The following is a 14,938-nucleotide window of genomic DNA, read 5'->3' on the forward strand; positions in this document are numbered from 1 at the left end:
CCAACTTCCGGGTTTCCGTCCCTTGCGTGCGGCCGCATCGAAGGGGGGCGGAGCCGGTGGGAAGTTTTAAAGTGAAAAAAAAAAATTAAATGAGAAAATAAGGAAAAAAAATTAAATGAATCATACCGCCAGTGAAACGCGCGTTTCACTGAATGGAAAAACGTGCTAAAAAACTAGCTTAAAAAATACGCTCAGGTGTGAACCCAGCCTTAATGTTTTTGAGGTGTGTGTGTTTGTGTGTGTGTAAAAGTAAATAAATGTGCCTGTGGGGTCCATGGAGGTGGGATGCCGTTACATCATGACTAATAATGCTCAAAGGGTACCTGTTGATACAGATTTTAGTTGTGTTTAATCATTGTATGGTTCTCTGTTATATGAATATGTTTTATTTGGCAATTATGTGTTATTGGCATTCCTCTCATTATGACCCCACTAAATACTGTTTGGTTAATTTTGTTCAAATTAGGGGTGTGGTGTCCCGTGTTCCACTGGTGGTTCATAACATGTTATATGATCTTAAATTGGCCAAAAAGGGTATTACCCTAGCTTTAAATATTACCTGCAAAACACTTTTTCTGAAACCAAGCTGGTATCAACTAACAGGTGCCAGTACAGAGGAGACCTGTCTCAGTTTAGAATAGGAAATTAAACATTGCAGTGTCTCCTGCTCACCCCTGCCCTATGATTCCATAAGTAACTTGCAAAAAAAAAAGCATGGTCAAATACCTCAATATAATATACAGTGCATTTAATGCATACACAACATATTTACATAGGGCATATTCATAAAGCAGTTCATGTGACATTCACTATATATTCACTGTTGGTGAATCAGTCACTGTTACTTAAACACTCACACTTGGAAGATTCCCCAGCAGATAATTTTTGGTGAATGTCAGACTCACTGTTTTATGAATATTCCCCTATGTAATAAGTATTACATTTCCACTCCTTCTTTGAACCACACATTAGGCTTTCTTCTCATCTTCCTATATGCAGTTCCGTATTGTGGTCACTATTTCTTGCAACATGGTATCTCTGTTTTCTTTTGTAATCTACAATGAAAGATGACAAATGTTACCACGCAGAATGTTACCATAAGTGACATTCAGCCTATTTCTCAAGAATGAAGAGCTTTTATTCTAATCTAAAATAGAACTAACCACTAAGTAAATCCATAAATCAATCTCCATTTTTTTCTCAAAAAAAACCAGTGGGAAAATGTCTTGTGTACTTTGTTTTTCAAGACAGAAACAACCTCCAATTTGTATCAGGTTTGAATATAAAATTTGTATGTTTTATTTAGGAAGAAATAGTAAAAGTAAGAGTGCAGTTTCTTCTAATTTTTCAAGGACTGTTTTTATAAAATTAGCACTTCTAGCTGCCCATTAATGTTTGTCCAAGCTAACTACTTTATAGGGATGCTGTCTGAGTGCACCTTATATGTAACAGAATGCAGCCACTATATAAAAAGGCAAAGGATGCCCATTTCCCTTTGGGCACTTGAAGTATATCTAGTTTTCCTAACTATAGGGATATCACATAAGTGTTCCCTTTTATATTTAAATCTGTTGCTATGTTGAGAACATTTAAATAGGCCCAGCCTGCAATAAAAAAAGCTTTATACTTACCTTTCAGGTGGTGTTTAATCAGCTCTTTGTTGAAAGGCATTGGATGCCACTATTATCAGAGACTTTTGGGTAATTCTAAAAGTGTCCCCCTCACATTGTGCTGTGGGTCCTCTTGCGGATCACGGGAGGAGCCAGAGAGCTCAGCGAGCAACAAGCTATCTGACAGACCCAGAAGAGTTGGAAAGCAGCAAAGCACAGAGCTTTTGTAATCTCATCATAAAGTGTAAAATAACAAAACTTTTTTTTTACATTTGCACCATTTTTCAACTTACGGTATATTAAAAACAAACAGGAAACTTATTTATCAAATACAAGCCTTAGGCCTTGTTCACACCAAGCGCGTTCCAGGAGCAGAGCAGTTACAGACCAGAGCAAAACTGCTTCCAATGTATTCCAATGGTATTTTTAGCTCCAGTTCACATCGCAGCGTTCCGTTCCAGAGCAGGAAAAAAAACCTGCAGCAGGCCCTATTTTACCTGCTCTGGAATGCATGCAAACGCATCAAAAACGCATGCAAACACCCTGAAAGCCCATTTTAAACTAAAAAAAATATTTGTTACCAAATACGGCCCGAAACGCATCAAAACGCGGCAAAACAATGTGGCACAACACACTGCACTGCATTTGGTGTGAACAAGGCCTTATACTTTCTCCTATTCTCCCTGTGCCCCTACTAAAATATTTGCATTACCTTCAGACCAGATCTTCTTTTATTGTGCATAACAAGTGATTGTTTGACAAACAAACTGTAGTTAAAGGAGAATTGCTGTTCATTCTACACTAAATAAAATAACCAAATAACATAAAGAAATGCATATTTGAGAAAATATATAAAAAAATGCATTTCTTTCATTTTTGCATTGCAATGGTGATCACTTAATCAGGGCTGCAGAGCTCAGGCTTCTGCACATTCTCATACAGGCAGAGCTCCATACACTGGTTAGATGAGAGAATATGGACAGCTCTATCGCATCTAACCAGAGAGAGCATGGCTGGATGCTGTATGAGGTGATTTAATGCTATGAAGTCCAGCTGTCCTTCCCCCAACTCTCCTAACTGAAACTCCGTAACTCAGTACAGAGCGCTGCCTGGGAGAGAATGTGCTGAAGTCTGAGCTCTACAGCCCTGATCAACTGATCACTGTTGCAATGCTTTCCAGTCTTGAATGCAAAAATTAAAGAAAGGCATTTTTTTTAAATATTATCAAATATACATTCTTTAATCTCTGCAAAAGGTGAACTTAGCCTTTAACCCTTTCCCTGCCACCGCCGTAAGGCATACGGCAGAACAAAACTGTTCACAATATGCCAGGTCAGTATACCTTATGGTAGTGCCATTTACAGTTCTGCTTACGCGTATGGTACGGTTACTATATCCTCAATTATGAATGAATGGGAGTGATCTGTATCCCCTCCTGTTCATTCATGATTGTGGTTATAGTAAACATACCATGTCCTCCTGTTATCAATTAACAGGAACACTCAGGATTCCTGTTCATTGATAACAGGGGACACAGAAAAAGAGATTGAGGACTTTGTGTTCTCAATCTCGAGATTATCAGGGGTCTGTTTAGACCCCCAATATTTCCCCGAAGCCCCTAAAAGTAATATAAAAAATATTTAATAAAAAATGAATTCATAAATAAAATAAATATTAAAAAGTTTATAAAAAATAAAATATTTAAACAATTTGAAAAAATTTAAATAAAAAACATTTTCAGTTTCGGCCTGACAATTTTTTTAATTTCGGTTTTAAAATTTCCATTTCGGTGCACCTCTAAATATAATCATTTACCTTGTTCCCTCGATCACTTTATTTTAAATAAAGTTTTAACATGCTGTTATTGTCACTTACGTTAAGCACTTTAACATCCTGACGATGTCTAATTTCTTCAACAAGTGGAAGCGGTTTTCCTTTTGGTACTGGGATGGTTCCAAACACTACAGCATTTGAAGAAGCAAAAATTTTATGGACAACAAAAATTAATTTCTGACTAAAGAGCTCCATTTTTCCAATTTCATCGATGACGCATACAGACTTTTGTGCTGAATTTCCATTTTTCAGCTGTTGGCAAAACACGAATGTTGTCATCAAAACTAAATTTATTGTCTAATTATTCAAACTAAAGGACAAATACATCTGACATTTTATGTGATGATCCACTACATGAAGACAGACTCACATCTTTTATTTTCGTATGTGATTGTGCAAATTTAATATGTATTCTGCATTTTTATGTACAGTAAAAAGTCAAAAACACATTTTAAACAACTTTAGGCAACAGATGTAAGAAATCCACTGGCTTCTTGAATTTAATTTGTTAGGCTTAAATGCTAAAAAAAATACTTTTCTCAATACAAAACTTACAAATGATTTCCTGTATAAAATGAGCCAGTAAAGAGGTCATTAGGAGTCCTTATTAGTTCACAAGAGTACCTTATTACTTAATTTCTGCCAGCACAAATTCTGTGCCCTCTGTTAGTCACAAATATTACATTAAAGAACTCCAGTAAATGTAAAGTTAACCCTTGCAGTGGGGCTACTGCAAGGCTTAACTGCTTGTTTTGGTCTAGTGGCTAAAGGAAAATATTAAGGATGCACTGATACCTAAACTAGTATTGGTGCAGACACCGAGTATTTGGACGAGTACTTGTGCTCCCAATACTTATCCCGATACCGAAACTTCCATTATCAGGAAGCCGGCAGGGAGTCATTACACACCGCCTGGCTTCCTGATTGGCCAGGAAGCCGGTTCCATGCTCCCTTGTCATTTGGTGACGAGGGAGCATTGAGCCAGCCTCTCGGCCAATCAGGAAGCCGGTTGGCATGCAATGACTCACCGGCCAGCTTCCTGATTGGTCGGGAAGCTGGGCCAATCAGGAATCCGGGCGGCGAGTCATTACCCACCCCCCGGTTTCCTGAAAGCCGGCTCCATGCTGACGAGGGAGCATGGAGCCGGCTTCCTGGCAGTCTGATATCTCTCTGTCTCATTTCTTCTGTCTCTCTGGCTGGAAAGTTTGGACAGCAGAAAGAAAGTTTGTATAAAAGTAAGGCTACCCTCTTGTGAAAGCCGCCTCCATGCTTCCTTGTCACCTAATAATGAGGAAGCATGAAGCCAGTTTCCCTGCTAATCAGGAAGCCTGGTTGCGAGTCATTACATGTTGCCCGGCTTCCTTAATGTCGGTACTCGATGCCGAAAAAACGGTATCTGTACATCCCTAGAAAATATACTCACCTGATCCTCGACCCTGCTGGGGTGCTAGATCGGTCTCCGCAGCCTCTCCTCCCTGGGGCTCTGGCGGTCTGAGGATCCGTGACATCATCAAGTCTAATGCAGCTGGATGCCAAGGGAGAGATGTGATCGTTGACAGCCGTAGGATCAAAGATAAGGTGAGTATATTTTCCTTATTTTTGCCCCTAAACCAAAAACGAGCAGTTAACCCTAGCCCATTGCAAACGTTCATTTTTACATTTCCTGGAGTTCTTCAGAAAGTACAGAAATTACCCGGATTATAGTTCATGGAGTAACTTACATCCTCTGGCTGCATACACACATCAATCAAACGGAATATTTCATATGATGACCTGCTTACTGGACTTGTGAGAAATATTTTTTCTCAAGTAGGTCAGATCAGTCACTGAGGGGAATTCATAAAAACTGGAGCATGTGGAATCTGGAGCAGTTGGTCATAGTAACTAATCAGCATGCATCTTTCCTTTTCAAAAATAAACTAAACAAACTGAAAAGACAAGTTATTGTTTGCCATTGACAACTGCTCCAGTTTTTTAAATTCCCCCCACTGTATATTCTTCTTATAGTTGCAGCCAATTAAAATAGGGATGTTCAGATACCAGTGCCGATACTTGGCATTTTCACAAAACTACCAGTGTCAAAGCGGTTGCAGCTGGGACCTAGCTGTCCTGAAATTATTAGTCTGTATTGTTTTAGAAAAACGGTCAAATGACAATAAGCAAAAATGTATCAGTATTTGTATCTGTGAGTACTTGGACAAGTATCAGTATCGGTGCATCTCTTATATATATTTATAAAAAACAATCATACATAAAAACAGGGATGCACAAATCCCAGGAGCTCCGTATGCTCCTTACAAATTACAGCTGCCTCCTAACTTTTGAATTTTTCTCTAGTCTAGTCTTGGAGCTGGAAAACAAATGTTTTTTTTCTTCAAACACTCTACAATAAAAACAAGACAACTCACCATGCAGTCCAGTGTCGGAAGTACAAAATCCTCAAATGAACTAATATCCACAACATACTGGCCAACTCTGTATTCATGTTTCCCATCAGACTGACCAATTCTAAAACAAAGACAAATTCCTGCTAAAATGGTTCTCAAACAAGGTTACACAGTACAGTTAAGGTATAGCTATACACAAAATTAAAAATAGCCTTCAGAGAACAAACATGTACACATAGATTACCACCTACATGCACCTAATTAAAAAAACAAAAAAATATGACTGAGATTTAAATCAAATACATTTTAGCTGATACAGAAAAGTTATTTCTTGTTCATTGAGGAAGACAGGCATTTAAAGTCAATTGGGTTATACTGCTGCCTACAGGAGGATTTGGACAGTCAAGCGATCGGGCGTCTCTATAGACGCTCGATCGCTTGTATCAGCAGCTGTCACTGCCGTTGCCGGTCCCGTGATCCGTTGTGCCCGATGCGGCCGGGACTGGCACGGCTCTGTGACAGGAGATCAAAGGGAGTTCAGTATACAAACTCCCTTTGATCTCCTCTCAGTCCCCCAATGCAGGAAGTGATGTATATTGCATCACCTCCTGCATTCAGTGTCACTCTCCAGATACAGAAGTTGATGAAGCCGATCTCTGCTTCATCAGCTTCTCTGGGGGTCCCTAGGTGACATTAGGGGTCTTCGAGACCCCTGATGTCTCCATAAAGAGGACCTGTCATGTAAATTGGCTATCCCATAGGGGGCTTCTTAGCCCCCCATGTAATAGCAATAAAGTTGTGTTAAAAAAAAAGTAATAAAAAAATTAAAGAATCATAAAAAAAATAAAGAAGCGAATGCAAGGCCTGAAAATATGTTCTCTAAATTTTAGGGGTCTGAACTCACCTCAGAAACGGTCACAACTCCTGTATGATCTAAACAAACTCCATAGTCAGATTGTCTTCTTGCAGGAGACTCATTTTCTACTTGCTAAAGCTCCCCTCCTTACATGTCGCAACTTCCCCCGATGGGTATATAGTTCCAATCCTGATGGTAAGACCAAGGGAGTGGCGATAGGATTCCATTCCTCGTTGACGTGTGAGATACTTGCTGACAGGGTCGACCCAGATAGGAGGTATGCTTTTGTGCAATGTTCCATTCAGAATAGGACATTCACATTGGCTAACGTGTATATGCCGAACCAGGGTCAGGTCCCTATGTTATTGTCTATTCTCTCCAAACTTGCGGATTTCACGGAAGGCGTCCTCATTTTGGGAGGCGATTTCAATCTGGTGTTGGATCCTAGTCTGGATACTACCTCGGGGAAGTCACAGATCTCATATCCTTTGCTTAATAAACTTAAGAAACGCCTCCACTCTCTACAGCTCGTGGACGCATGGAGGGTTTTGCATCCGCGCCACAGGGACTACACCTGTTACTCTGGCCCGCACAACTCGTATAGCAGGATTGATTTCTTTTTGATCTCACACCATCTTCTTTCATGGGCCCCTACTGCTGATATTGGCACACGAATCTGGTCCGATCATTCCCCGGTGTTTCTCACTTTAGAGGTCCCGGGTATGTGTAAACCATCTTATACATGGAAATTAAACGAGAATCTTCTCCTGGACCCGGTCTGTAAATCGGACGTGGCATCCTCCCTTACCCACTTTATCTCTGATCATGCAGATGACCCCACACCTGCCCCGATCCAGTGGGAAGCTCTCAAAGCCACGATTCGAGGGGTGTTCATAAAACACGGCTCGCGACTGAAGCGGGAACGGGGGCTTAACCTGTCAAACCTGTTGTCCGACCTTACTTCACTGGAAGCTGCGCATAAAAAGGCTCCATCCCCCACAATGCTTCAGGATTACTTGCTACACTTAAGTCTCTCCCCTCGGGCAAAAGCCCGGGGTCAGATGGGTTCACAACTAAATTATATTCCCGGTTCAAAGACCAACTGGCGCCTCCCTTGACTAAGTCTTTCAAAGCCATCTCCCCGTCCTGCCCTTTCCCAAGCCAAGCTCTAGAGGCCCATGTTGTTGTTTTGCCCAAACCGGGTAAGGATCCGACCCATTGCAATAACTATCGCCCCATTTCATTAATCAATGTCGATGTTAAAGTCTACGCGAAAATCCTAGCTAACAGGTTGACATCTTTCATCCCTAACCTGATTCATAAGGAACAAGTGGGGTTTGTACCCGCACGGGGGGCTAAAGATAGTATTAGGCGAACAATCACCCTGATGCATTATGCTCAAACACATGGAATCCCCTTTTGTTTATTCTCGGTGGACGCCGAGAAAGCCTTTGATCGCGTTGGGTGGCCTTTCTTGCGGGCCTCTTTGCTTCAGACGGGCTTCCCTACAGATTTTGTGGATAAAATCATGGCACTTTATTGCCGACCGCATGCCAGAGTACGAGTGAACGGTGTGCTTTCGGCTCCATATTGTACCCACGTTCTTTTGTCTTTGTAAAAATTCAATAAAAACTTATTTCTGCCAAAAAAATAAAGAAGCATAAAAAAATTAATTTTAAATAATTTTTTTTGAAAGTCCCCGCCCCCCACATACACACACAGATATGCGTCGGGTGCACCTACGTGCGAAGACGATTGCGCCTATTGTGCCGCACATGTTACATATCACCGCAAACGTCGGAGTGAGACCAATCATTTTAGAGCCATTAAGGCCGGGTTCACACCTGGGCGTTTTACAGCACTGATCAACGCGCTGTAAAACGCCCAGCAAGTGAAATCCCATTATTTCCTGTGGGCATAGTTCCCACCTGGGCGTATTTCAGCGCGTCGGAACGCGCTGAAAAACGCCCTAGGCCCAAAGAACTACAGGAGCTTTGGGGCGTATTTCCGTGCGTATCCATTAGGATACAGCCGGATAGCCCTCGTAAACGCGCATATTTCGATCACCTAGGTGGGAACCCAGCCTAAAGGATAACTATGAGGTGAGTGCTTTTGGTCAAAATGTCGCGCTGCAGAATTGGCATGCAAAAAACAACTGCTTTGCGTTCCCTTTGAGGGACAGTATCTCTTTGAAGCTGTCCTGGACACTTTTATCAAGGATTTCACTGAGGGCAAAGAGTACCCATCTGCCCCAGCAATTGAAGCCTTGGGCTTAACCTGGGAAGGCATATCCCTTCTTTAGAGGCCAGGAAGAGTTCCTTTGTTACTCCCGGGCCTCAACCTTTAAATCCAAGCCCAAGTCTGGTCACCAGACCCGCAAACTCTAGACTTCCAGGTCTCCTAAACCCTTGGATAAATCTTCAGCATGAGGGCATCTCAGTGGCAGTGGCAGAAAGGTTCCAGGGGTTTTCAGTACAGCCTGACCTATACCTTTCTACCCATGAAACTCCTGTTTGATCTGTAGGATGGAGGGCATTCCGATGATCCTCACAGCGCCAGACTGGCCCAGGCAGATGTGATACTCTGACCTGATCAGATTTCTGGCATATCTGTCATAATATGAGAGAGAAGGTTTTGCGAAAGGTAATATTTCAAAAAAAAAACTAAAACATAATGATGTTACAGCAACAATTACGGTTTAAAAAAAACATACCCAATTCTTGCTAAAATTCCATGTTTTCCAGATAAAGTAACAACATCAAATCCTATTCTCTTGCCTCCTTGTCTAACTTCTTCTGTGTAAAAGCCATCAATGGGGGTACCAGATGACTTTAAAGCTTCAGATGCTTTATGGATTAAGGTGGTTTTTCCAATTCCTTCAAATATAAAATAAATCAAATGATGAGATTTTTGTAGTCACCATAGAATCTTTTTCTTGCAGTCCATAGAGGGACCCAGGGATATAGTAATACATAGATGTGCGGGTTATATGCAGCTGTCTTTAGGAAGTGGACACTGGCAAACATATAAAAAAAGTTTAAGACCTGCCCATTATATAACCATCCCCAACTGCCCTGCTTCAGTTTTGTGGGCAAGCATTACAAAGGGCCAACACCAAAGGGTAGTAGGACCTGTATCCCTCTATGTACTTCAAGAAAAACGATTTTACAGGAGGTACAAAAATCTTACTGTCTTTCTTGTCCATTGAGGGACACAGGGATATAGTAATGCATAAATGTGTGGGACATCCAAAAGTACTCCAACTAAGAGGTGGGCAAAAGCCACTGATAGATACGGTACAATGGATGTTGCATTCATACTGGAAGAGTATTAGAAGGAATAATTGGTTACAAGAAGCCAATAACAAATTGGGACACATTATGGAAAATGCCATTATAATGAAACACACCAAGATAAATCTAGTGTTCCAGAGCAGGACAGGTAGCACCAGTAAGGGGGAGACTTTTGTAAAGGGATAATGAACTTAACAAGTGGAGGGCAACTGAGGAACTACCAAAGGAGAAACAGGTAGGGAAACAAAAAGGTGGTCAGCAAAAACCAAGAATGTATGTAAGGTAAAGGCCAAAGCCTAGGATACCTAACCCTTGTCCTCAGGAAAGCAATGTCAGACAAACAAGATTGTCTCAACCAAGATCAACCTGTGACCAGCTGGAGTTTGAAGCAAAAATAACCTAGATTTTAGGAGGAGAGAATTCCAAAATAAAAGTTGTCCTCTCAATGGCAATCTAAAAGGAGAGAGGGAATGAGACTTTCAATAGGAAAATGAAAGAAGTGCCTAAAGGAAGCTAAGAAAAGATACTTGGTAATGCAACAAACATGAACCTCAGAACAAAAGGAGTGAGGAGACGACCTTCCAACTCACACCAACATCTGACTCAGATATGAGATTGTCACCACACAACTGGTCTGAAAATATAGATATAGAGAAGGGAAGCTAAAAACTCCATAGGGTGGGAGCCCAGCGCTGCCATGGAGTATAACCAGGAAAAGAAAATTACGATAAGTATGATTACATTTTCCGTTTTCCTGGCCATATCCATGGCAGCGCTGACAAATGGGGATTACCCAAGCAGGGTAACCAGTAAGGGTGGGAACAAAATCCATAGACAAACATGTCGAGAGAGCAAAACACTTCTACCGATGTGGTCATTCACTGCAGCCCTGACGTCCAGTCGAGAATGCTAACAAAGGTAGACCTAGACGCCCATGTTGCTGCCCTGCAATTTTGATTCACCGAAACTCCAGCTGCTGCTGCCCATGAGGAGGACACGGCCCTTGTGGATTGAACCCTGTAATCGGATCTAAACCCATTTGTCAGCACTGCCATGGATATGACCAGGAAAGGATATTTCCTTCTTAAATAATAAATCAAAGTTGTATGAGAGAACAGAATTTTGCAGAAAAAGGAGGAACATATAAGAAAACAAGAGTCTGAGCCCTATAGAGCATAATGTATACACTATGAAACCGTGAACACCTAATCAGTGATGCACATCTACACTGTAGGTTGAAAAGTCTCTCTAGAAAGAGAAAAAGCTTAGCAGAGATAAGAACCACCAGTGCAACAAACCTAAGATCAATAGTGTCAGAAGTGCCGGTGGCTTAGCAGAGTGGAGTGGAACCCACTCGCAGGAAGGGGCCTGAAGCGTCCGAAGGCAGAGGTACAAAAAGGGGCAATCCAAAAGAGAAGTCAAGGTCCAATCCGGGTCGAGGCAGGCAGCAAGTGTTCAGGGGCGAAAGTCAGTCCAAGGTCGGTAACAGGGGGGTCCAGATGAGGGGTCAGGAAGCAACAGCAAGATACACAGATGGGGAGCTAGGTAATCACACCATAGGGTGTAATAACTCCGCAACAAGCCAGAGCTCTGGCCAGGTTTTTATAGCCAGGGGATGTAAGACCACCCCCTGGTCACCGAGGCAACCAGGAAGCTTCCCTCCCCGGGAGCCAATGGCAGGCGAGAGAGGTGGAAGGTGTGTGTTGGGAACCTCACCCAGCAAGGCCCACACCCCATAGCCCTAGTGGCGCTACGCGCACGCTTCTGGGAATGCGCGCGCAGCCTGGGTACTGCGGCCGCCGCGCGACTCGCGCATCTGCAACCCGGGCACCAGGAGTTCTACCAGGCTGGAGGGGAACCCGTGACCTGCGCCGTGCACGTTGTCCCCGTGAAGTGGTAACACCCCCTGTTTCCTGACAAATAGACTGCATAATAAAAGGGGTATACCTTAAGGCAGGCCCCAGAACAAATGGGGACAAAGTCCCAGGGTGTGGAGAGCCTAAATAAATTAGTATTGTGTACATTTGGGAATGGAAAGTAACAAAACAAAGAAAAATCAGATATCTGGATACAGAGCCCAAAGAAAATGTTTAAAGGAGAACTATGGGGTTTAGGCTTTTCCCCATAGTTCTCCTTAGGGTAACGGGAGGACACAAACTAGCGTCCTCCCGTCACCCTAAGCTCAGTATACCGCGAGCTACAGCTCGCGGTATACTGAGACGCCACAGTATACTGAGACGCCGCAGCTGAGGCGGATCCCGACAATTATGTCTGGATCCGCCCAGCTGCGTGAGTGACAGCTGGCTCAGTAGGTGTATGGGCAGCGTGTGACCGCTTCTACTGTAAGGTTGTACGACTTTCTTCTTCCAAGCACGCTGGAAAATGTGCTGAAAATCGTACGATTTTTGGTGGGTTAGTGGTGTGGTCGGAAGATGAATGCCGCACGGGCCGGTGCCCGCTCAGCACTGCAATCATCAGAAGCCCCCCCCCCCAGCGGGGAGGGCTTGCGATCATCGCAAGTACGATCTGCCTGTCCAAGATGGGCAGATCGTACGAGATTTTAATGACCTTACAACCATCGCATAACGAAAGTCGTGCGATGGTTGTAAGGTGTATGGCCAGCTTAAAGCACAATAATACACTGCTCAACGTTACACCCCCCTGCACACAATATAATAATATATTTCCCCCCGTACACAAAAAATAATACACTCCCCCCGTTATAAGCCCCCCACACACACATAAAATAATATACTGCCCCCTTATTAACCCCCCACACATAAAATAATACGCTCCCCCTTAGTAACCCCCACTCCCCTTATTAACCCCACACACACAAAACTATAATACACTCAACCACTTCCCCCCAGCCCCCTCACCTGTTCACGTTTTTGCAGGGAGGAGGCTGGCGAGCAGGATCGATCCCTGGTTTATCTGTGAGTGATTAGAGAGGTCTGCAGCAGACCTCACTATCACCCCCAGATAACCAGGGATCGATCCTGCTCACATACATTCTTTCTTTCGGCCGGAGCTCAGAACCGTCAGAGCTCCGGCCGAAGGAAGCCAGAGCTGACAGGAGCTGCTCTGCGGTCTGCATCCGACACAGATGCAGACCGTGGAGCTGCTCCTGCAGGTCAGGTACACGGTCTGCGACCGTGTGTCTGACATGCCAGCTGGCTGTGGGCCACATAGTACCGGCTCGCGGGCCGGAGTTGGTCCGCGGACCGGTACTTGGAGAACCAAATTTCCACTCGCCAAATGCGAGCAGGCGAGTGGAAATTTTGAGCCCTGCTATAGGGTGTCTCACCAGTCAGACAAAAATTTCACCAGTCAGCATGACCGGACTATAGCGTTGCAATTTATGTTGACATTTTTTTGAGACAGATAGAGCTTTCTTTTGGTGGTATTTAATCACCACTGGAGTTTTTATTTTTTACTATATAATGAAAAAAGTACTGCAAATTTAGAAAAAAAAAATGATTTCCCTACATTATGTTAAAAAAGATTTATTCTTACCCATATTTTTGGTAAAATATAAAAAACAGGGTCACGTCGGGAAATCGCAGAAAAATACCATACCCAAAATTGGCCATAGGCGACGCTTTAAAAGCTTTTACTGCTCATCAGTTTAGTCTTAATAGTGATTAATGGCCCTAAAATGATTTCCCTCACTCTGACTTTCGCGGTGATATCAATGTATGTGTATGTGGGAGCAGGGGACTTTAAAAAAAACAAAAACATTTTATACATACAGTTGTGTGAAAAAGTGTTGGCCCCCTTCCTGATTTTTCATTGTTTTGCACGTTTGTCACGCTTATGTTTCAGATCATCAAACAAATTTAATTATTAGGCAAAGATAACACAAGTAAACACAAGATGCAGTTTTTAAAGGAAGGTTTTTATTATTAAGGGAAAACCAAATCCAAACCCACATGGCCCTGATTACTGCCACACCTGTTCGCAATCAAGAAATCACTTAAATAAGACTTAACTTTACTAATGTCACCTAGGGACCCCCAAAGAATCTGATGAAGCAGAGATCTGCTTCACCAGCTTCTCTCCAGCTACAGAAGCTGAAGAATGACAGTTGAATGCGAAAGTGATGTATTGTACATCACTCCTGCATTCAGAGAACAAGGAGGAGCTCAGCGGGAGATCATGTGATGATCTCCCGCTGAACTCGGTGACAGAGCCGCCCTGTGGGTGCCGAGCCCTCACCGGACACAACTGGGATCGCCAACGGCATGGGGGATGCACACCTGCACGCATTAGACAAGCGATCCAGCGGCTCCATAGCTGCCGGACCGGTTGTATGTAAACAGCCATCCAAGATGCTGCGGCTGTTCAGCTTCACATCCAAGAAGCTCCCGGTCGGCTGTTTAATTACAACGGCCAGCCGGATTTTTGCGTGCTTCTGCATGCACTGCCCCCGCTCTGTCATTTTAGGTGGTCTAGCACTTCGTGGCTGAGTTGCTGTTATTCCCAGTTGCTTCGTTTGGTATAATACCACTAACATTTGACCGTGGAATATTTATTAGCAAGGAATTTTCACAGATGGACTTATTGCACAGGTGGCAACTTATCACGGTACCACCTTGAATTCACTGAGCTCCTTAAGGTGCCTATACACGATCATACAATAATCGGCAGGTGTATGGAAGGCGTGCAACCGTTTCTACTGTTTGGTCGCATGTCTTGAAAACGGTAAGATTTTTGCGGGTTAGTGGCATGCTCAGAAGACAAATGCCGAACGGGCCGGTGTGCGCAAGCGCACACTGCCCGCTCAGCATTGGAGTCATCGGAAGCCCTCCTCTTAGCGGGGAGGGCTTGCGATGATCGCAAGTGCGATCTGCCTGTCCAAGATGGGCAGATCGTACAAGGTTTTAATTACCTTGCAACCATCGCACAACGAAAGTCGTGCAATGGTTGTAAGGTGTATGGCAAGCTTGAGAGCGACCC

The 14,938-nt window shown here is 43.3% G+C and overlaps 1 protein-coding gene across 1 annotated transcript; it reads right to left on the minus strand.

Annotated features, from left to right (window-relative positions):
• Positions 1 to 960: 960 nt before the first annotated feature.
• On the minus strand, positions 961 to 14,225 carry NTPCR (nucleoside-triphosphatase, cancer-related). Its single transcript, XM_018573365.1, has 5 exons — positions 14,198 to 14,225; positions 9,400 to 9,562; positions 5,852 to 5,951; positions 3,486 to 3,695; positions 961 to 1,055 (listed from the first exon to the last, which is right to left on the minus strand). The coding sequence occupies exons 1-5, from the start codon at positions 14,223 to 14,225 to the stop codon at positions 990 to 992; spliced, it is 567 nt and encodes a 188-aa protein (XP_018428867.1). The 3' UTR covers positions 961 to 989.
• Between the last annotated feature and the right edge of the window lie 713 nt (positions 14,226 to 14,938).

This window comes from Nanorana parkeri, unplaced genomic scaffold (assembly GCF_000935625.1).
Source record: "Nanorana parkeri isolate BGI_ZX_2015 unplaced genomic scaffold, ASM93562v1 scaffold2349, whole genome shotgun sequence".
NCBI classification, from domain to species: Eukaryota; Metazoa; Chordata; class Amphibia; order Anura; family Dicroglossidae; genus Nanorana; species Nanorana parkeri.